This window comes from Salvelinus sp. IW2-2015, linkage group LG4q.1:29 (genome assembly GCF_002910315.2).
Source record: "Salvelinus sp. IW2-2015 linkage group LG4q.1:29, ASM291031v2, whole genome shotgun sequence".
Taxonomy (NCBI): Eukaryota; Metazoa; Chordata; class Actinopteri; order Salmoniformes; family Salmonidae; genus Salvelinus; species Salvelinus sp. IW2-2015.
In genome coordinates this window covers 4,239,611-4,263,286 of record NC_036842.1, presented here as the reverse complement: position 1 = coordinate 4,263,286, position 23,676 = coordinate 4,239,611, and the positions used below count along the sequence as shown (strand labels likewise).

The 23,676-nt window shown below is 44.5% G+C and overlaps 2 protein-coding genes across 3 annotated transcripts in view; one reads left to right on the top strand and one right to left on the bottom strand.

Moving 5' to 3' along the window:
* Positions 1-23,676, top strand: part of LOC111961271 (rab GTPase-activating protein 1) — a 135,593-nt gene that overhangs the window by 90,663 nt on the left and 21,254 nt on the right. Inside the window, 4 exon segments of the mRNA XM_070440596.1 lie at positions 1,196-1,321; positions 1,624-1,767; positions 4,697-4,738; positions 5,024-5,152. Of these exon segments, the coding sequence (XP_070296697.1) occupies positions 1,196-1,321; positions 1,624-1,767; positions 4,697-4,738; positions 5,024-5,152 (441 nt within the window).
* On the bottom strand, positions 6,748-8,481 carry LOC111961270 (histone H3.3A). Of its 2 annotated transcripts, XM_070440467.1 has the most exons (3): positions 7,766-8,481; positions 7,374-7,685; positions 6,748-7,123 (listed from the first exon to the last, which is right to left on the bottom strand). In XM_070440467.1, exons 1-2 carry the CDS (start codon positions 7,891-7,893, stop codon positions 7,403-7,405), a joined length of 411 nt encoding a protein of 136 aa, XP_070296568.1. In that variant the 5' UTR covers positions 7,894-8,481; the 3' UTR covers positions 6,748-7,123; positions 7,374-7,402. The 2 variants fall into 2 exon arrangements, with proteins under 2 accessions (XP_070296568.1, XP_023839181.1); XM_023983413.3 differs by having other exon boundaries at positions 6,748-7,685.

Below are 23,676 nucleotides of genomic sequence, written 5' to 3'. Positions count from 1 at the left end.
CCCTCTCTCTCTCTCTCTTCCTTCTCGCTCTCTCCTCACGTCAGTTACTGATGGATGGAGTGTTCTAGGCTTGGAGGGAGGTTTCAGGGCAGATGTCTATCTGCCTTTCAGCATCAATGCCAGAGCCTCTCCTCTCTCTGATCTTAAACACTGACACTAGTGGATAGCAAGTGAAGCTGCACTGTTTGTTTATTATTTCAGGGATACATTAACTTAGGCTTTGTACCTAAGATTGGGCCTTGAGTTGAAACAAGATAGACATCAAGAGATGCCTCTCCTTTTGGAACCTAAGAAAGGTTTTGATCTATGTAAATCAGATCGGATATTGCCATTGTTTTAGTATGTTAATTAGAATAGATGTGTAGGACAGTCAAACATTGATGCAGATATGTCCCGACCATGTTTAATCTTTATTTAAGCCTTATTTAAGTAGGCAAGTTTAGTTAAGAAAAAAGAAGACATCTAACAATACATAAAGAGAGACTAAGACGACAACATCCAAGGCGAGAACACAGCATGGTAGCAACACATGACAACAACATGGCAGCACACAGCATGGTAAAGCAACGACAGGCACAACCAATTATGGCAACAGCAAGCAAGGTCACCATTATTGGAGACAGACAAGAAGCAGCAAGATGGTAGAGACAACAATACATCACGCGAAGCAGCCACAACTGTCAGTAAGAGTGTCCATGATTGAGTCTTTGAATGAAGAGATTGAGATAAAACTGTCCAGTTTGAGTGTTTGTCGCAGCTCGTTCCAGTCGCTAGCTGCAGCGAACTGAAAAGACGAGCGACCCAGGGAGGTGTGTGCTTTGGGGACCTTTAACAGAATGTGACTGGCAGAACGGGTTTTGTATGTGGAGGATGAGGGCTACAGTACGTACTGTAGGTATCTCAGATTTTTACAACTTTTTTAAAACTAGGCAAGTCAGTTAAGAACAAATTCTTATTTACAATGACGGCCAGTTGTGATACAGCCAGGAATCGAACCAGGGTCTGTAGTGACGCCTCTAGCACTGAGATGCAGTGCGTTAGACCGCTGCGCCACTCGGGAACCCAAAATAGGGGGGAGTGAGGCCTAAGAGGGTTTTATAAATAAGCATCAACCAGTGGGTCCCGTACAGTGTGTGCTTGTGATTTCTGATGTACCTACTGTATGTACACTCTCTCTCTCTGTACCCCTGTCTAGATGCCTGAGGAGCAGGCCTTTAGTGTCCTGGTCAAGATCATGTTTGACTATGGACTCAGGGAGCTCTTCAAGCAGAACTTTGAGGATCTACACTGCAAGTTCTTCCAGCTGGAGCGACTCATGCAGGTAGAGATGATGTGCGTGCGTGCTGGTCCCGTGTTGCTCAGTTGGTGGAGAATGGCGAGTTGTGGGTTCGATTCCCACGGGGGGACCAGTACGGGCTAAAGTGAAACATTTATCCACTTAATACTGTAAGTCGCTCTGGATAAGTGACTGAAATGTAACAAATGTGTGATACTCTCTATGTGTTTCTCTACCTACTGTTACTGTAGTAATTGTTCTGCTGTCTCTCTGTGTATCAGGAGTACACTTCTGCTGTTGATGCTTACTTTCGGGTAACGGTTTCTTTCTTTCTCTGTCTCTACTAGGAGTACATCCCGGACTTGTATAACCACTTCCTGAACGTGGGTCTGGAGGCTCATATGTACGCCTCTCAGTGGTTCCTCACGCTCTTCACAGCCAAGTTCCCCCTCTACATGGTGTTCCACATCATAGACCTGCTTCTCTGTGAGGTATCTGTCTATCTCCCTCTAACCCGATACACTCAACTCTCTCCCTAACCTCACCCCTCCCTGCCTCCCTCGCCCCCCCTCCCTAACCCCCCTCGCCCCTCCCTAACCCCATCGCTCCCTCGCCCCCCTCCCTAACCCTATCGCCTCCCTCGCCCCCTCCCTAACCCCCATCCCCATCCCCTCCCTAGCCCCCCTCCTAACCTCCATCCATAAACCCTCAGCCTCGCCCCTCTCCCTACCCTCGCCCTCTCCCTAACCTCGCCCTCTCCTAACCCTCGCCCCTCTCCCTAACCCTCGCCCTCTCCCTAACCCTCGCCCCTCTCCCTAAGCCCTCGCCCCTTCCTAACCCTCGCCCTCTCCCTACCTCCCCATCTCCCTAACCCTCACCCCTATCTCTAACCCTCACCCCTCTCCTAACTCTCAACCCATCTCCCGTACTCTCACCCCTCTCCCTAACTCTCACCCCTCTCCCTAACCCAAACCATCTCCCTAACTCTCACCCATCTCCGCTCCTCTACCCATCTCCCTAATCTCACCCATCCCCTAACTCTCACCCCATCTCCTAACTCTCACCCATCTCCCTAACTCTCACCCATCTCCCTAACTCACCCCTCTCCCTAACCCTCACCCACCTCCCTAACCCTCACTCACCTCCCTAACTCTCAACTCACCTCCTAACTCTCACCATCTCCCTAACTCTCACCCATCTCCCTAACTTCACCCATCTCCCTAACTCTCACCCATCTCCCTAATCTCACCATCTCCTATCTCACCCATCTCCCTAACTCTCACCCATCTCCCTAAATCTCACCCATCTCCCTAACTCTCACCCATCTCCCTAACTCTCACCCATCTCCCCTAACCCTCACCCCTCTCCCTAACCCTCACCCACCTCCCTAACCCCTCACTCACCTCCCTAACTCTCACTCACCTCCCTAACTCTCACCCATCTACCCATCTCCCTAACTCTCACCCATCTCCCTAACTCTCACCCATCTCCTAACTCTCACCATCTCCCTAACTTCCACCCATCTCCTAACTCTCACTACTCCCCTCTCCCTAACTCTACCCATCTCACTCACCCTCACCATCTCCCTCACCTTCCCTAACCCTCACCCCCTCTCGCTAACCCATCTCCCTAACCTCACCCATCTCCCTAACCCTCACCCATCTCCCTAACTCTCACCCATCTCCCTAACTCTCACCATCTCCCCTAACTCTCACCCATCTCCCTAACTCTCACCCTCTCCCTAACTCTCACCCTCTCCCTAATCTCTCACCCTCTCCCTAACTCTCACCATCTCCCTAACACTCTCACCCATATCACTCACCCTCACCCATCTCCCTCACCCATCTCCCTATACCCTCACCCCTCTCCCTATACCCTCACCCATCTCCCTAACCCCCACCCATCTCCCTAACCCTCAACTCTCTCCCTAACCCCCCTCCATAACCCTCAACCACCTCCCTAACACAAAATGATTGTTGTCTATCAATGACAAGCCACCGGGGTCTGACAACTTGGATGGAAAATTACTGAGGGTAATAGGGATGATATTGCCACATCTTCAATTTAAGCCTACTAGAAAGTATGTGCCCTCAGACCTGGAGGGAAGGAAAGTCATTCCGCTACACAAGAAAAGTAAAGCCCCCTTTACTGGCTCAAATAGCTGACCAATCAGCCTGTTACCAACCCGCGGTAAACTTTTGGAAAGAATTGTGTTTGACCAGATACAATGCTATTTTACAGTAAACAAGTTGACGACAGACTTTCAACACGCTTATAGGGAAGAACACTCAACAAGCACAGCACTTACACAGATGACTGATGATTGGCTGAGAGAAATTGATGATGAAAAGATTGTGGGGGCTGCTTTGTTAGACTTCAGTGCGGCTTTTGACATTGTTAATCATAGTCTGCCGCTGGAAAAACGTATGTGTTACGGCTTTACACCCCCTGCTATATTGTGGATAAAGAGTTACCTGTTCTAACAGAACACAGATGGTGTTCTTTAATGGAAGAACAGATCAAAATACACCATATGGAACAGTGGGGACTGTGAAGCAACACAAAGGCACAGACACACACACCCACGATAACATGCGCACTATACACACACATACACATGGATTTAGTACTGTAGATATGTGGTAGTGGTGGAGTAGGGGCCTGAGGGCACACAGTGTGTTGTGAATGTGTTGTTACGTTTTTAAATTGTATAACCTGCCTTCATTTTGCTGGATCCAGGAAGAATAGCTGCTGCCTTGGCAGGAACTAATGGGGATCCATAATAAATACAAATATAAACCCTCACCCTCACCCCCTTCCCTAACCCTCACCCACCCACCTCCCTAACCTCTCTCCTTAACCCTAATCCCTAACTCTCACCTCTCTCCCTAACCCCTCACCTCTCTCCCAAACCCCTTACCCCCACCCCCCTCCCTAACCCTTATCCCCCACCCCCCTCCCTAACCCCCACATCTCTCTCTAACCCTCACCTCTCTCCCTCAAACCTCATCCCTACCTCTCTCCCTCAACCCTCTCCCTATCCCTGACCCCTCTCCCTAACCTCTAACCCTCACCCCTCTCCCTAACCCCTCGTTCTAACCCTACATGTTCCACATAGACCTGCTCCTCTGTGAGGTATTGTACTGTACTTGCCCCATCTGGCCCTCTTCCTCCATTTACCCTTCTAATTCTGTCTTTCTACCCCCACTTCCTTTCTCTCTTTCTGGACTCAATCCCCCTTTCTCTGTCTACCCCTAACCCTCTCCCACTATCTTTCTACTCTCACCTTCCTCTGCTTTCTGTCTCTCTACCAACCCTCTCCCTCTGTTTCTTTCTAGTCTCCCACGTGCCTTTCCTCTCCCCGCTTACCTCTACTCTGTTCAATAACTCAGTCTTTATTGTCTCTTCTGTCTCGCTCAGGGCATCAGTGTGATCTTCAATGTGGCTCTGGCTCTCCTGAAGGTGAGTTGCTGCCTCTGTGGAAACATACACACACGCACACAAACCGCAAGTCACGAGGCCGTGTTACCACAGTGGCGCACCGCAAGCTTAGACATGGAGCCAAGGCTTCCATTTCATTCTAATCACACACACACACACACACACACACACACACACACCGTTCTTCTCACACCGTTCCTACTGTGCTCTTGGCAGCAGTGATGTTATAGAGGGTTTTCCTGTGAGGGGGTTCTTGGCTAGAAAAGTCTCTCTCTGTCTCATCGTGTCCCTCCTCTCCTCTTCCAGACCTCGAGAGAAGACCTGCTGGCGACTGACTTTGAGGGGGCGCTCAAGTTCTTCCGAGTCCCGGTTCCCAAACGCTACCGCTCAGAGGAGAACGCTAAGAAACTTATGGAGCTGGCCTGCAGCATGAAGGTACTGCATTATTCACTGCCTAAAATCCTGCGTATCCAAACTGACTGTCCATGGACACTACTGCCGCCGTTTTGAACCTACCCTGGCTAACTCCACCATGACGCTTTCTCCTTAGTTTGAATTTACCATGGTTAATTCAGTCACTTAATTGTCCCCCATGAAGAAATCGGGGGGGGGGGGGCTTTGGATAGGTTGTTGTCCGTACCGTCCGTCCGTTAATCCCACACGGATTCTCAGACAGCACTTGCCCCGATTTTGACGAAACTTGGGTGAATGATGCGTCTTGCCATAGATATCCGCCATTTACAAAATTACACTGGATTGGCCCAAGGCGGGAGCTATGGTAATTAACTGAAATTTGTGAGTCACAACAGAGAGGAAGAGTGAAAACTCGAGAGGGATAACTCTGCTCAAAATCTGTCTTCTCCAGCAGGTGGCGGTTTTTGTCTGACACATGACATGGAGTACTGCGAGTGGATAAGCTAAAGAGACTAGAAGGGGGTAGCTGCATGCCAATATGGCGACTTAAAAATGAGCGAGTAGATGTGTGAGAAGGAGTGGGTATGTCGAAGGCGCTCTGCTATCCACCTCATTTCCGAACGCTTTCAAAACACTGAAGCCAAACGCAGAAACTGCATACAACTTCCTCTATGAACTCTCGTGCATTATCATAATTCATATGCGCGCCACTACAAATCCCTGCATAAGCATCTTTCTGTTAACTGATACATCATGACAAAATACACCATATTACTATCCTGCTAATGTGCCTTGACCTTTTAGGCTAAACTGCCGAGAAAAAAAGCATAACTGATCCAAATGGTTGCCAAATCAGATGCAGTTATTTCTAAATGAATATGCACAGGCTTTTGAGTGGTTACACTCTTCAGTTTTCAGCCTGGAAAAGAGTTTTGTACTCACTTGAAAACAGTAATTACATTCTTCATTACATTGTGTTGTTGAAGCCTAGGTAGGATACATTTGTTGTCCCGAAAAAACGTAATCAATCACTTTTCGAGCTGCGTACCCGGGGACTAGGAGGAAGCCCACTCAGCGCAGCCTCAGGAGAGCACAGTGTAAACTGCCTATGATTTCGTTATCTGATCAACTGTTTCATTTTTTTGCTGCGTAAATTGACTGGATATATTCACTGCAGTATTAAGCCTAACATTGAGCATATGGGCTAATATGCATAACCTTCTAATTTAGGCTATATCTCGATCCTGTCTGTCTTCATTGGTCTGTTTTGCAATTATGTACCTGGCCTCTCCACTATTGGCCTCTCAAAACCCGTTGTTTCAGCATGAAACAAAACAGGACATGTGAGCGGTTATTCAAATTAGCCTACATTACTGCAGTTTACAGCCTATGGGCAATAATTGTGTATTCACTTGATAGCAATAATACATTCCTCATTGCACTGTGTTGTTGTAGCCCAGGTATAATTTACATTTACGTCATTTAGCAGACGCTCTTATCCAGAGCGACTTACAAATTGGAAAGTTCATACATATTCATCCTGGTCCCCCCGTGGGGAATGAACCCACAACCCTGGCGTTGCAAGCGCCATGCTCTACCAACTGAGCCACACGGGACCATCCCCATTAGTGAGCATTTCTCATTTTCCAAGGTAATCCATGCACCTGACAGGTGTGGCATATCAAGAAGCTGATTAAACAGCATGATCATTACACAGGGGCACCTTGTGCTGGGGACAAAGGCCAATCTAAAATGCTTAGTTGTCAATGCCAGATGTCGCAAGTTGGGCGAGCATGAAATTGGCATTCTGACTGCAGGAATGTCCACCAGAGCTATTGCCAGAGAATTGAATGTTAATTTCTCTACGATAAGCCGCATCCAACATTGTTTAAGAGAATTTGGTAGCACGTCCAACCGGCCTCACAACCATTGCTGATGTCCGTGTTGTGAACAGAGTGCCCCATGGWSRGGTTATGTATGGGCAGGCATAAGCTACAGACAATGGAAACAATTGCATTTTATCAATGGCAATTTGAATGCTCAAAACTGATGAGATCCTGAGTCCCATTCTAAGGTATTTGTGACCAACCATTGTACCCAGTCATATGAAATCTATAGATTAGGGATTAATTAATGTATTTAAATTGACTGATTGCCTTATGAACTCAGTAAAAGCAATGAAATTGTTGCATTTGAACATTTTTGTCCAGCATAGTAATTTATGGTTGAGCACCCCACCCACCTTCCCTCGAAGAGTTCAAAGTGTTCATATTATGCACGCTCGCCTCGGATTCGCCTGGCCAGCTGGATGTCTTTGGGCATGATGGTGACCCTCTTGGCATGGATGGCACACAGGTTGGTGTCCTCAAACAGGCCAACAAGGTATGCCTCACTGGCTTCCTGCAGAGCACCAATGGCAGCACTCTGGAAGCGGAGGTCTGTCTTGAAGTCCTGGGCAATCTCACGGACCAGCCGCTGAAAAGGCAGCTTCCTGATCAGCAGCTCAGTGGATTTCTGGTACCGACGAATTTCTCTCAGAGCCACTGTGCCCGGCCTACACACACACAGTCAATACACATGCCAAGAAGTGTCCTGTTGCAGCAAATTGATTATGGTCCAGGTGAGAAGCGTTACCTGTATCGGTGAGGTTTCTTCACACCGCCAGTAGATGGCGCACTTTTCCTTGCAGCCTTTGTGGCCAGTTGTTTCCTGGGTGCTTTTCCACCAGTGGATTTACGGGCGGTCTGTTTGGTACGTGCCATAGCTCACTTGTAGACTTATCTAGTGTATTTGGCTTGTTAAAACCTTAACTGAGAACAAAACAACTACTACAATGTTCTTAGATGCCAGATACACCGTTCCTTTTACAGTTCCGTAGAATTTTGAACAAGAAATGGTATTTGTATTTATACTTTTCTTGACGTCTAATTTGTAGACCTGCCCACAAACACCAGCAAAACGCATAATAATGTCCTTGTCTAAAAATGCAGGCCTAATCAATAGCGGAGCTTTGCGTGCCCAGGGACAACAGTGCGCTAGCCTGGAGGAACGCACCACAGATCTGCCATTTCATTATCTCTTCAACTTATTTTCTTGCACTTTGACAAGTAAATATTTAGCCTATAGCCCTAATATTTAGCTAATGAATGGCCTAATATCTAGCTAATATTTAGGTTCTTACTTCGGCTACACGTCACTAGCCTCTCTCTCTTCCAGCTGTTCCCGTGCGCAACAGGCTATAGGCTACGCAAGCCTCTCCGCAGTTGGCCATTCCTCTTCTTGTGAAATACCAGGAAAAGCTATAGGCTACAAAAGCTATAGGACATCTATTTTGATCGTGTTTTATTCTAGGCCTACTAGCCTATTTGGTGGAAGAAGCAGACTTGCTCTTGCTAATTGCTGAATGTTAAACAGGCCTACAGCATAGCAAATGAATGCCGGGGAAAGTTGAGGAGAGAAAGTGCATTGGTGTGATCGCTTTTGACCGGTTATGATAACATTGTTACCGGTGCATTGCAAATAGTTGCACAGGACATACAGAGATGGTCACAGTGAAAAAGAAGGGATTTAAAACCATTAGAAAATCACTTGAGCAATGAGGCAATATGATATAATATAATGTAAGATATGCACAGGCTAAACGGCGGTTGTTGTTGAATTGCTACATTTAAATACAAGTTACTATATTATTTTTCATTAGGCCTACATGTACATTGAAGTATTGTTTGCAGTTGTCACTATGACAATGAACACACCCTGAAAGCACTGAATGGTCTGAACCAGTGCGTTAGAGACCTCATGAATGGTCTCGTGTTACCACCTTATTCATTTATAGGATGCGTCGATCCGTTAATCAGGTGTAGGACTGTAGAACGATACATGTTCCTCTAGTGTGGATGCTCACCAACGTTTTATAGTTACGTAGAGTGTCGTTTATCATTATAGTTGTTGGCTTGGTGGATGGCTCGGGCCTTAACTCTGACACAACAGAACTAGCCAATTAGTCGGTATAGCTCGACTTTTATACTCTAAATTTACTCTTTCAAATAATTTACTCTGGCAAGTTTGCACTGGCGCTCTGCAATACGGAAGAAAAGCGGAATTCGCATTGCAACGTTCGAAAATGAGGTGAATAGGTTTTGATGGAGCTGTGTTTTTTTCCTTCCGTTTCTTACCACGCGACTACCGTACATTTGAGCTACCATGATGCGTGTACTGTTACATAATGCGTTGTATGCGTTTGATTACTTTGACTGTCACCCTGATATTGACTACTAGGTAGCTATACTTCCCACGCTGTTGCTGGACAGTTGTGCTTAGCAAGCGGGAGCGAAAGGCACTGTGTCCCGGTGTTGTTGCCATTCGTTCTCTCCCCATTGAGTAGGCGGTTTGTATCAAGGTGACATCTATATGGTTAGAAATATTAGTGTTATTGTGTTGGCTGGCTGCTATACTACTTGAAATAAAATCATGGGAGGGAAAAATGAGCTACCTCCGGCTACATCTCAGTTGTCAGCAGGCACGTCGAAACAACAGTTGCCGGTGTGCCGAAAATGTCCCCTCTGACAGAATTCCCCCCTTCGCATATTTCATTGCTGCGACTTGTTTGCTAGTTGAGATTTCTGCTCTTCACTCCGTTGTCAGTCTAGCCTACATTTCACTGATCTTAGTAGCAGAAAGCATTTTTGTCTGCAGTTTTCGGTTTGGCTATTTGTTTCAAGTGTATGTGGCGGTTCTAACTTGTATGGCGCCCTGGGCGAACCCCCCCTTCAGCGTCCGCACCCGGGGGCGGCAAGATGCTGCCCATTTCGCCCGTACCAAAATCCGCTACTGAATTTTGTATTAGTCTATAAATAAATCTCTTTGCCAAAATTCGTCGTCTCTCTCATGTCTTATTCGACTAGCATTTTTGAAAGTGTAAGGATAATAATTCAGCTATAGTTGTTCTGAAATGTTTATTGCTTGCCAACATTTGACTCCCTCTATGTTTAATATAACACACATACATTAATTATTAATTTCGGTTGTCTATCCTGACGTGACATTTGTTCTACAGAAAGTATTTGACTGATGTGGGCCACAGAAAGTATTTAACTCTAGTCACAAAATTATGGAAATTAGAAGGTAGGGGGGGGGGGGGGGGTTCTGGCGGGGGGGAGATTTTCGGCACAACACAGGTTTATCGACTCATGTGCAGCCCAATCAGCCACGCAAACCAAATCTGGCAACAAATCTGCCCAATTAGCTGATTCGCTTTCCATACACTTACTCCTTTCGACACACCTAATACTTCCGGGCTGCAGCTACCTGATAGAGACTCCACATTCAGGGATGACCGCTGGCCAGGCAACATCTGCCGAGCTCACCGGGCCAGTTAATCAAGCTTTCATATGGCCGCTTGGCCCAGTACATTTTCAAAAAAAGATATACTTGTATTTATTTAACCCTTCACAATCATCCCGACGTCTGACGCGTCACACTTGTTATCAACCAGCTGTTTCCAAGCGGAGGCAAGAAGTTCAAAGCCTTCCCTCCGTCTCGAGTGAGCCCCGCCTCAGTAGGCTATGTCCTGGATACTCGCACCAGACACGTCTCAGCCGAGGCGAGAAGCCCATCAATTCTTGCTTGTCAAGACATTAACATTATTAAGCCTTCACAAGTCACTTGAATATTGTAATAATGCTTTTCAGTAGTCTAGGCATATAGTCTATAATTGTTTAAAAATTGGACTAATTCCCGAAGCTGTTCATGAGCTAGGCCTATGTCGTTTATCAGCTGAATGTCAACTGTCGGGTGGCAAGCACTCACAACTCCTCACACAGGTGATTGCTGCACTGTGCAACATTCCTAAATTAAATCTCGGGAAAATACTAACGTTTTCATTGCAATTATTTAAAAGAGATGGATACCAGCAAATTCTTTTGAGTGTTTGTCATGAAAAAAAAAATAACCACAAGAAGCGCGTCGGCCATTAGAATGCATAAACGGTGGGCTATAGTCACTGTAAAATGCACACAATTACACTGTGTTTATAAACACTATACACAATCACATGGTTGTATTAGTGCAAGTGGTAGTTTGATATTTGCTCTTGCCTTGTTTTGTCTTCGGTTTGTGTGTTGATAAGGGAGGCAGGCTACTGTAGTAGAATCACCTAAACCGTAAGAGAGTTCAGAGCAATTTAGTCTCCTTCACTAGCTAAAGAAAGGCTGTATGAAGCTAACAGGATGCAAACGTGTCTCTCCTTTCTACTGGCAAGTTATTGATTACCTCTATTAAAATGGGGGCTTTGTTGTAATAGAGCATTTGATATACTCCAATAAAGATCATTTTAAGCTGATGGATGGAAGGACCAGGAAGCCTACAGTACTGTATGACTGTGATTCAGCACTATGTAAGGGATCAGCAACGAGGGGCTATGCGTTATATGGAAAATAATGCACGCCGTGGAAGGTGTGCGCGCTATGCATAGCGCTAACCTTGCATTTTTTCCCCATAGAGTGCCAAGTTGATTATCCCTTGCACAGTGCTGAATCACAGTCACACAGTATGCTTCCTGGACGTTTCATCCATCAGCTTAACATTAACTTGATTATCCCGGCAATAATTTCACAAATTTGCCGCTAGAAATGTATTAATATGCGGTAGAATTGCGATAACATCCACTGAAGTAGCTAGCAAGTTTACTAGCTAGATAGCTACAGTAGTTTACATTTACATTTAAGTCATTTAGCAGACGCTCTTATCCAGAGCGACTTACAAATTTGTATTAGTAAATTAGTTAGTTGCCTTGGTAACCAAACAAACATACTTGCTGGCTTAGCTAACCAAACCATCAGTCCTCCTATTAGCTTGTTATAATGAAGATCAAATTATAAACTGGGTGGTTCGAGCTCTGAATGCTGATTGGCTGAAAGCCGTGGTATACAGTACCAGACAAAAGTTTTGACACATCTACTCATTCAAGGGGTTTTTCTTAATTTGTATTATTTTCTACATAGTAGAATAATAGTGAAGACATCAAAACTATTAAATAACACATCAAGTAGTAACCAAAAAAGTGTTAAAGAAATCTAAATATGTTTTAGATTCTTCAAAGTAGCTACCCTTTGCCTTGATGACAGCTTTGCACACTCTTGGCATTCTCTCAACCAGCTTCATGAGGTAGTCACCTGGAATACATTTCAATTAACACGTGTGCCTTGTTAAAAGTTCATTTGTGGAATTTCTTACCTTCTTAATTCATTTGAGCCAATCAGTTGTGTTGTGACAAGGTAGGGGTGGTATACAGAATATAGCCCTATTTGGTAAAAGACCGAGTCCATATTATGGTAAGAACAGCTCAAATAAGTGAAGAGAAACGACAGTCCGTCATTACTTTAAGACATGAAGGTCAGTCAATCCGGACAATTTCAAGAACTTTAAACGTTTCTTCAGGTGCAGTCACAAAAACCATCAAGTGTGATGATGAAACTGGCTCTCATGAAGACCGCCACAGGAAAGGAAGACCCAGAGTTACTTCTGCTGCAGAGGATAAGTTCATTAGAGTTAACCACCTCAGATTGCAGCCCAAATAAATGCTTTACAGAGTTCAAGTAAAAGACACATCTCAACATCAATTGTTCAGAGACTGCGTGAATCAGGCCTTCATGGTCGATTTACTGCAAAGAAACCACTACTAAAGGACACCAATAAGATGAAGAGACTTGTTTTGGCCACGAAACACGAGCAATGGACATTAGACCGGTGGAAATCTGTCCTTTGGTCTGATGAGTCCAAATGTGAGATTTTTTGGTTCCAACCGCCATGTCTTTGTGAGACGCAGAGTAGGTGAACGGATTATCTCCACATGTGTGGTTCCCTCCGTGAAGCATGGAGGAGGAAGTGTGATATGGTGTGGGGTTGCTTTGTGGGTGACACTGTCTGTGATTTATTTAGAATTCAAGGCACACTTAACCAGCATGGCTACTACAGCATTCTGCAGCGATACGTCTATCATTTGTTTTTCAACAGGACAATGACCCAACACACCTCCAGGGTGTGTAAGGGAAATTTGACCAAGAAGGCGAGTGATGGAGTGCTGCATCAGATGACCTGACCTCCACAATCACCAGTCTTCAACTCAATTGAGATAGTTTGGGATGAGTTGGACTGCAGAGTGAAGGAAAAGCAGCCAGCAAGTGCTCAGCATATGTGGGAACTCCTTCAAGACTTTCGGAAAAGCATTCCAGGTGAAGATGGTTGAGAGAATGTCAAGTGTGCAAAGCTGTCATTAAGGCAAAGGGTGGCTACTTTGAAGAATCTCAAATAAAAAATATTTAACTTGTCTTTGTTACTACATGATTGTAGGTGTGTTATTTCATAGTGTTGATGTCTTCACTATTATTCTACAATGTAGAAAATAGTAAAAAATAAAGAGAAACCCTTGAATGAGTAGGTGTGTCCAAACTTTTGACTGGTACTGTGTATATATATATTGTCTGAAAGCTGTGGTATAGGAGATTCTATACCACAGGTATGACAAAACATTTTATTTTTACTGCTCTAATTACATTGGTAAGCAGTTTATTTAAGTGATAATGCCAGAGAAGCCGGTGTTTGGAGGAAATATTGTCACGGGTGTGCCCGAGACGAAGTTGAGGGTTCGGAAAACTGTGTCAATATATCTTCCAAAAAACTGTTTCAAGGGCATTATCACTTTTATACACCGCTTACCAACATATTCAAATAATTATTTACATATTTTCATTCACTTTATTTTGATACATTTATTCATACTATTTCATCCTTCCACAAGATATAGCCCCGACTCAAATCTATGGTTGCTTCCCAAGCCGGCTGGCTGTTCGTTCTATCGGTTTGGTTGCCAGAGACGCGACCCAGTCGTTCAGTCTTTTTGTTCTGTATCAATGGACGTGACCCAGTCATTCGTTCTAAATGTTTCATTGCCATACTGGCTGGCAACTTTCTTATCCTTTGCTTGCTAGCTAGCCATGTACGGCTAACTTAAGTCAATCAATCAAAGTTCTTTATAAAGCCCTTCTTACATCAGTCGATGTCACAAAGTGCTATACAGAAACCCAGCCTAAAACACCAAACAGCAAGCAATACAGATGTAGAAGCACAGTGGCTAGGAAAAACTCTAGAAAGGCACAAACCTAGGAAGAAACCTAGAGAGGAACCAGGCTCTGAGGGGTGGCCAGTCCTCTTCTGGCTGTGCTGGGTGGAGATTATAAGAGTATATGGCCAAGATGTTCAAACCTTCATAGTTGATCAGCAGGGTCAAATAATAATAAGCACAGTTGTTGTAGAGGGTGCAACAGGTCAGCACCTCAGGAGTAAATGTCAGTTGGCTTTTCATAGCCGATCATTCAGAGTTAGAGACAGCAGGTGTGGTAGAGAGAGAGAGAGAGAGAGAGAGAGAAAGAGTTGAAAACAGCAGGTCCGGGACAAGGTAGCACGTTCGGTGAACAGGTCAGGGTTCCATAGCCGCAGGCAGAACAGTTGAATCTGGAGCAGCAGCACGACCAGGTGGACTGGGGACAGCGAGGAGTCATCAGGCCAGGTAGTTCTGAGGCATGGTCCTAGGGCTCAGGTCCTCCAAGCGAAAGAGAGACAGAGAGAATTAGAGGAAGCATACTTAAATTCACCAGGACACCGGATAATACAGGAGAAATACTCCAGATATAACATATGATACCCCCGGACAGGGCCAACCAGGCAGGATATAACCCCATCCACTTTGCCAAAGCACAGCCCCCACACCACGAGAGGGGTATATTCAACCACCAACTTACTACCCTGAGGCAAGGCCGAGTATAGCCCACGAAGATCTCCTCCACGGCACGGACGCAAGGGGGGCGCCAACCCGGGCAGGAAGATCACATCAGTGACTCAACCCACTCAAGTGACGCACCCGTCCTAGGGACGGCACGGAAGAGCCCCAGTAAGCCAGTGACTCAGCCCCCGTAATAGGGTTAGAGGGAGAGAATCACAGTGGAGAGAGGGGAGCCAGTCAGGTAGAGACAGCAAGGGTGGTTCGTTGCTCCAGTGCCTTTCTACACTCAATCATAGGACCTACTGAAGAGATGAGTCTTCAGTAAAGACTTAAAGTTCGAGACCGAGTCTGCGTCTCTCACATGGATAGGCAGACCATTCCATAAACATTTAGCTCTATAGGAGAACGCCCTGCCGTCAGGTGTTTGCTTAGAAATACCAGGGACAATAAGGAGGCCTGCGTCTTGTGACCACTGATGAAGGATTTTGAGGCTGATTCCCTGACCTGTCAATGTTTTTAATTTGCTGTTTTTGATATTGTTATACTCTTGTGAATTCAATGGTTTTTACTAGATTACTTGTAGTTTTTCATGTTGTCTCTCTGTAATTTTTGTAATGACTTGGTGCTGCCTATCTTGGCCAGGACGCTCTTGAAAAAGAGATTTTAAATCTCAATGAGCCCTTCCTGGTTAAATAAAGGTTAAATAAATAATAGCGTATGTGTAGATATGTACGGCAGGACCAAATTGGAAAGATAGGTAGGAGCAAGCCCATGTAATGCTTTGTAGGTTAGTAGTAAAACCTTGAAATCAGCCCCAACCTTAACAGGAAGCCAGCAGCAGAGGCTAGCACTGGAGTAATATGATCACATTTTTTGGTTCTAGTCAAGATTCTAGCAGACGTGTTTAGCACTAACTGAAGTTTTAGTTCTTTAACCGGGTAGCTGGAAAGTAGAGCATTGCAGTAGTCTCATCTAAAAGTGACAAAAGCATGGATACATTTTTCTGCATAATTTTTGCAATGTTACGTAGATGGGAAAAAAAAGCTGTCCTTGAAACAGTCTTGATATGTTTGTCAATAGAGAGATCAGAGTCCAGAGTAACGCCGAGTTCCTTCAGTTTTATTTGAGACGACTGTACAACGATCAAGATTAATTGTCAGATCCAACAGCAGGGCTCTTTGTTTCTTGGGACCTAGAACTAGCTTCTCTGTTTTGTACGAGTTTAAAAGTAAAAATTTGCCACCATCCACTTCCTTATGTCTAAAACACAGGCTTCCAGGGAGGCAATTTTGGGGCTTCACCATGTTTCATCGAAATGTACAGCTGTGTATCGTCTGCATAGCAGTGAAAGTTTTTATGTTTCCGAATGACATCACCAAGAGGTAAAATATATAGTGAAAACAATAGTGGTTCTAAAACGGAACCTTGAGGAACACCGACATTTACAGTTGATTTGTCAGAGGACAAACCATCCACAGAGACAAACTGATATCTTTCCGACAGATAAGATCTAAACCAGGCCAGAACTTGTCCGTGTTGACCAATTTGGGTTTCCAATCTGTCCAAAAGAAAGTAGTGATCGATGGTATCAAAAGCAGCACTAAGGTCTAGGAGCACGAGGACAGATGCAGAGCCTTGCTCTGACGCCATTAAAATGTTTTACCACCTTCACGAGTGCAGTCTCAGTGCTATGATCGGGTCTAAAACCAGACTGAAGCGTTTCATATACATTGTTTGTCTTCAGAAAGGCAGTGAGTTGCTGTGCAACAGCTTTTTCAGAACATGTTCAGAGGAATGGGCGATTCCATATAGGCCTATAGTTTTTCATATTTTCTGGGTCAAGGTTTGGCTTTTTCTAGAGAGGCTTTATTACTGCCACTTTTAGTGAGTTTGGTACACATCCGGTGGATAGGAAGCCATTTATTATGTTCAACATAGGAGGGCCAAGCACAGGAAGCAACTCTTTCAGTAGTTTAGTTGGAATAGGGTCCAGTATGCAGCTTGAAGGTTTAGAGGCATGACTATTTTCATCAATGTGTCAAGCGATATAGTATTAAAAAACTTGAGTGTTTGCCTTGATCCTAGGTCCTGGCAGTGTTGTATAGACTCAGGACAACTGAGCTTTGGAGTAATACGCAGATCTAATGAGGAGTCCGTAATTAGCTTTCTAATGGTCATGATCTTTTCGTCAAAGCTCAAGGTCCTAAACGATTTGTCACGCTCAAGGTCCTAAACGATATCATAACCGCCATCGATAAAAGACAATACTGTGCAGTCGTATTCATCGACCTGGCCAAGGCTTTCGACTCTGTCAATCACCGCATTCTTATCGGCAGACTCAACAACCTTGGTTTCTCAAATGACTGCCTCGCCTGGTTAACCAACTACTTATCAGACAGAGTTCAATGTGTCAAATCAGAGGGCCTGTTGTCCGGACCTCTGGCAGTTTCTATGGGGGTGCCACAGGGTTCAATTCTCGGGCAGACTCTTTTCTCTGTATATATCAATGATGTTGCTCTTACTGCTGGTGATTCTCTGGTTCACCTCTACGCAGACGACACCATTCTGTATACTTCTGGCCCTTCTTTGGACACTGTGTTAACAAACCTCCAGACGAGCTTCACTCATGCTGCCAAACATACCCTCGTAAAACTGACTATCCTGCCGATCCTTGACTTTGGCGATGTCATTTACAAAATAGCCTCCAACACTCTACTCAGCAAATTGGATGCAGTCTATCACAGTGCCATCCGTTTTGTCACCAAAGCCCCATATACTACCCACCACTGCGCCCTGTATGGAGTTGTACCTGTGGATGTATTTCAAGGCCTACCTTCAAACTCAGTTCCTCCTTTGCTTGACATAATGGGAAAATCAAAAGAAATCAGCCAAAACCTCAAAGAAAATAGTAGACCACAAGTCTGGTTCATCCTTGGGAGCAATTTCCAAACACCTAATGGTGCCACGTTCATCTGTACAAACAATAGTACGCAAGTATAAACACCATGGGACCACGCAGCCGTCATACTGCTCAGGAAGGAGACGCGTTCTGTCTCCTAGAGATGAACATACTTTGTTGCGAAAAGTGCAAATCAATCCCAGAACAACAGCAAAGGACCTTGTGAAGATGCTGGAGGAAACAGGTACAAAAGTATCTATATCCAGAGTAAAACGAGTCCTATATCGACATAACCTGAAAGGCCGCTCAGCAAGGAAGAAGCGAAGCCACTGCTCCAAAACCGCCATAAAAAAGACAGACTACGGTTTGTAACTGCACATGGGGACAAAGATTGTACTTTTTGGAGAAATGTCCTCTGGTCTTTTGAAACAAAAATAGAACTGTTTGGCCATAATGACCATTGTTATGTTTTGAGGGAAAAGGGGGAGGCTTGCAAGCTGAAGAACACCATCCCAACTGTGAAGCACGGGTGTAGCAGCATCATGTTGGGGGTGCTTTGCTGCAGGAGGGACTGGTGCACTTCACAAAATAGATGGCATCATGAGTATGGAAAATTATGTGGATATATTGAATCAACATCTCGAAGACATCAGTCAGGAAGTTAAAGCTTGGTCTCAAATGGGTCTTCCAAATGGACAACGACCCTATGCATACTTCCAAATTTGTGGCAAAATGGCTTAAGGACAACAAAGTCAAGGTATTGGAGTGGCCATCACAAAGCCCTGACCTCAATCCTATAGAAAATTTGTGGGCAAAACTCAAAAAGCGTGTGCGAGCAAGGAGGCAAACAAACCTGACTCAGTTACACCAGCTAGGTCAGGAGAAATGGGCCAAAATTCACCCAACTTATTGTGGGAAGCTTGTGGAAGGCTACCCGAAACGTTTGACAAGTTAAACAATTGAAAAGCAATGCTACCAAATACTAAGTGAGTGTATGTAAACTTCTGACCCACTGGGAATGTGCTGAAATAAATAATTCTCTCTACTATTATTCTGACATTTCACATTCTTAAAATGAAGTGGTGATCCTAACTGACCTAAGACAGAGAATTTTTACTCTGATTAAATGTCAGGAATTGTGAAAACTGAGTTTAAATCTATTTGGCTAAGGTGTATGTAAACTTCCGACTTCAACTGTATAAGTCTTTGCTAGGTAAAGCCCCGCCTTATCTCAGCTCACTGGTCACTATAGCAGCACCCACCCGTAGCACGCGCTCCAGCAGGTATATTTCACTGGTCACCCCCAAAGCCAACTTTGGGGGCCAACTCCTTTGGCTGCCTTTCCTTCCAGTTCTCTGCTGCCAATGACTGGAATGAATTGCAAAAATCACTGAAGCTGGAGACTCATATCTCCCTCACTTACTTTAAACATCAGCTGTCAGAGCAGCTCACAGGTCATAGCACCTGTACATAACCCATCTGTAAATAGCCCACCCAACTACCTCATCCCAATACTGTTAAAAAAAAATGTTTTTGCTCCTTTGCACACCATTAGCTCTACTTGCACATTCATCTTCTGCACATCTATCACTCCAGTGTTTAATTGCTATATTGTAATTACTTCACTACTATGGCCTATTTATTGCCTTACCTCCTCACGCCATTTGCACACACTGTATATAGACTTTTCTATTGTGTTATTGACTGTACGTTTGTTTATCCCACGTGTAACTCTGTGTTGTTTGTGTCACACTGCTTTGCTTTATCTTGGCCAGGTCGCATTTGTAAAAAGGGAACTTGTTCTCAACTGCCCTACTTGGTTAAATAAAGGTGAAATAAATTTTAAAAAATATTATAAAAAAAGAAATTCATGAATTTATCACTGCTGAAGTGAAAGCCTTCCTCTTGGGGAATGCTGCTTTTTAGTTAGCTTTGTGACAGTATCAAAAATAAATGTTTGATTGTTCTTATTCTCCTCAATTAAGTATGAAAAATAGGATGATTGCGCAGCGGTGAGGGCACTTTGATACTGCACGGTACTGTCTTTCCAAGCTAATCGGAAGACTTCCAGTTTGGTGTAGCGCCATTTCCATTCCGATTTTCTGGAAGCTTGCTTCAGGGCTCTGGTATTTTCTGTATACCAAGGAGCTAGTTTCTTATGAAGTCGCTCTGGATAAGAGCGTCTGCTAAATGACTTAAATGTAATGTAAATGTTATGACAAATGTTTTTAGTTTTTTAGGGGTGCGACTGTTTCTAGGGTATTACACAAGGTTAAATTTAGTTCCTTGGTTAGGTGGTTAACCGATTTTTGTACTCTGACGTTCTTGGGTAGGTGGAGGGAGTCTAGAAGGGTATCTAGGAATCTTTTTGTTGTCCGAGAATTTATAGCACAGCTTTTGATAATCCCTGGTTGTGGTCTGAGAAGATTATTTGTTGCGATTGCAAGCGTAATAAAATGGATGTCCGCTAATTCAGGATTATGAGGAAAAACATTAAGATCTACAATATTTATTCCAGGTCCAGAGTATGACTGTGGCAGTGAGTAGGTCCGGAGACATGTTGGACAAAACCCACTGAGTCAATGATGGCTCCAAAAGCCTTTTGGAGTGGGTCTGTGGACTTTTCCATGTGAATATTAAAGTCACCAAAAATGTGAATATTATCTGCCATGACTACAAGGTCCGATAGGAATTCAGGGAACTCAGTGAGAAATGCTGTATATGGCCCAGGAGGTCTGTAAACAGTAGCTGTAAAAAGTGATTGAGTAGGCTGCATAGATTTCGTGACTAGAAGCTCAAAAGATGAAAACTCAGTCATTACTTACTTTTTTTAATTGAAATTTGGTATCGTAAATGTTAGCAACACCTCCGCCTTTGCGGGATGCGCGGGGGATATGGTCACTACTGTAACCAGGAGGAGAGGCCTCATTTAACACAGTAAATTCATCAGGCTTAAGCCATGTTAGAGTCAGGCCAATCACATCAAGATTATGATCATTGACTATAACTGCCTTGGAAGTGAGGGATCTAACATTAAGGAGCCCTATTTTGAGATGTGAGATATCACAATCTCTTTCAATGATGACAGGAATGGAAGAGGTCTTTATTCCGGTGAGATTGCTAAAGCGAACACCACCATGTTTAGTTTTGCCCAACCTAGATCAAGGCACAGACATGGTCTCAATGGGGATAGCTGAGCTGACTACACTGACTGTGCTAGTGGCAGACTCCACTAAGCTGGCAGGCTGGCTAACTGCCCGCTGCCTGGCCTGCACCCTATCTCATTGTGTAGCTAGAGCAATTAGAGCCCTGTCTATGTTCATAAATAAGATGAGAGCACCCCTCCAGCTAGGATGGAATCCGTCAATCCTCAGCAGGACAGGCTTGGTCCTGTTTGTGGGTGAGTCCCAGAAAGAGGGCCAATTATCACAACTCAACCAGCGATTGAGTTTTGAGACTCTGCTGTAGAGCTCCCTAACTGGGAGGCGCCCAGAGACAATTACTCGATGCCGACACATCTTTCTAGCTGATTTACACGCTGAAGCTATGTTGCACTTGGTGACCTCTGACTGTTTCATCCTAACATCATTGGTGCCGATGTGGATAACAATATCCCTATACTCTCTACACTCGCCAGTTTTAGCCTTAGCCAGCACCATCTTCAGATTAGCCTTAACGTCGGTAGCCCTGCCCCCTGGTAAACAGTGTATGATCGCTGGGTGATTCGTTTTAAGTCTAATACTGCGGGTAATGGAGTCGCCCATGACTATGGTTTTAAATTTGTCAGAGCCAATGGTGGGAGGCTTCGGCGTCTCAGCCGTAACGGGTGGAAGAGAGACCAGAGAAGGCTCGGCCTCTGACTCCGACTCGTTGCTTAATGGGGAGAACCGGTTGAAAGTTTCTGTCGGCTGAATGAGCGACACCGGTTGAGCATCCCTACAGCATTTTCTTCCAGAAGCCATGAGAATATTGTCAGGCTGCGGGGACTGTGCGAGGGGATTTATACTACTATCTGTACTTACTGGTGACACAGACACTGTTTCATCCTTTCCTACACTGAAATTACCCTTGCCTAACGATTGCGTCTGAAGCTGGGCTTGCGGCACAGCTATCCTCACCATAAGGCGATCGTTCTTCTGTATATTATGAGTACAGCGACTGCAATTAGAAGGCATAATGTTAATGTTACTACTTAGCTTCGGCTGGTGGAGGATCCTATAGAACCATGTCCAGATAAAGCGTCCGAGGAGAAAAAATTGAATGAAAAAAGTAGAGCGAGGGGAAACATTTAAAATATAAAACGGTAATTAAAAAGTAAAACTGTGAAGTTGGCAGGTAGGTTCTAATGTTACTTTGCTAACTGCACAGCAGCACGTGAACAAGTCCACAAGTTGTGACCGGAAATGACGTCACTATAGTATTAGATCTCTCTCCCTCTTACAAAAGCCACAGCACATCACAGATCACGTCAAACATTGTAGCCAGAATAACAGCAGAATAGCTGCGTTTGCGTTTGTTTAAGCTGTTTTCCAGTGACATTTATTTGAATACATCCATAACATTGAGCTAATGCACGATTTCGCCTGGGGTAGAACATGTGCTCTCTCGTCAGGACACTGTTCTTCAGAAGAGCTAGCCAACAACACGGCGAACACAATCACTTCAAACTGAACTAGCTGCATTTCCTTTCGTTTGACCTGTTTTCTATTGATAGTTCTTTGTATATAGCCATAAAAAAGGATGCTGATTCATGATTTCGACTGGCTGAGTGAAGCTGCCTGCCTGTCTGTCTCATCCCGACACGTTCATTACTATGAACGCTGGAGATCGAATCTGAATATTGAAACAATGGGGACAGACAGCGGGGTTTATACAAATCTCTGCTGTTGGAAACTAAACATTAGTCTAAAAGAAATGTGAGATAATGTCTAGATGCTTTTTATAGTGGAGATCAAGTTTATAAATTGCCTGGCTGGGCTGATGAGACAATGGATTGCACAGTCAGATGGAGCAGAGTAAATAGCCATTTTAACGTCATAGATTTAGCTGGCGGTAATGTGGAATCGACACCGGCTGGAATGCGGTTTTAACCAATCGTTTGCGTTGGTAACCAGTTTATAATAGCAATAAGGAACCACTGGGCTTTGTGGTATATGTCCAATATACAATGGCTAAGGGCTGTGTCCAGACACTCCACATTGCGTAGTGCATAAGAACAATATACCACACTTCCTCTGGCATTTTAAATAACCAGTCAGAGGCAGTGTTGAGCTGTAATAGAAACTGACAGCTACAGTACACCTTCATAACCTTATGGCCTGAGCTCTCTCCTGACCTAAGACAGTCACAAGTATTTTACATCCTATATGGATTTGTATCGAAATATATTTGGAAACAGACTGCATCTAAAAACATCTGAAATAATAATCAGAAGTATCGGCTAATCCTTAACGACATACCTGTGCTCTGTCCTGACCTAGAAGGTAACTCTGGTCTATGCTTAAGAAGATTGATTGTTATCCCTTTACATTTGTATTTGTATCTAAAAACATTTTTCTCAAGTGGTTGGCTTATCCTAAACTGCATTACGTAACACCTACAGTACACTAGGTTGGAGATTACCTGCGTCCTTGTACCCTGATTCAGACAGGCTTTTAGAACAGGTCAACCTCTCTTGTCACATTTTATAAGGTAGGGCATGGGGTCAGGCTTAAGGTCATGCACTCTATGACCCGCTGACCTTTTTGACAGGTCTGGTCACCCAGGGCTGGTCATTTGAAAGCTAGTCGTAGAGCAGGATTAGGATCTTAAGGGCTAAAAGGAGCAGGCAAGGTCCTCCTGGTGAGAGACACAGCCACACCCACCCAC

Bases quoted from the DNA above. Each gene is read 5' to 3' on its own strand.
- LOC111961270 (XM_023983413.3), bottom strand. From the start codon at position 7,893: ATGGCACGTACCAAACAGACCGCCCGTAAATCCACTGGTGGAAAAGCA. The intron at 7,686-7,765 runs GTAACGCTTCTC...GTGTGTGTGTAG, and splicing joins AAGAAACCTCACCGATACAG to GCCGGGCACAGTGGCTCTGA.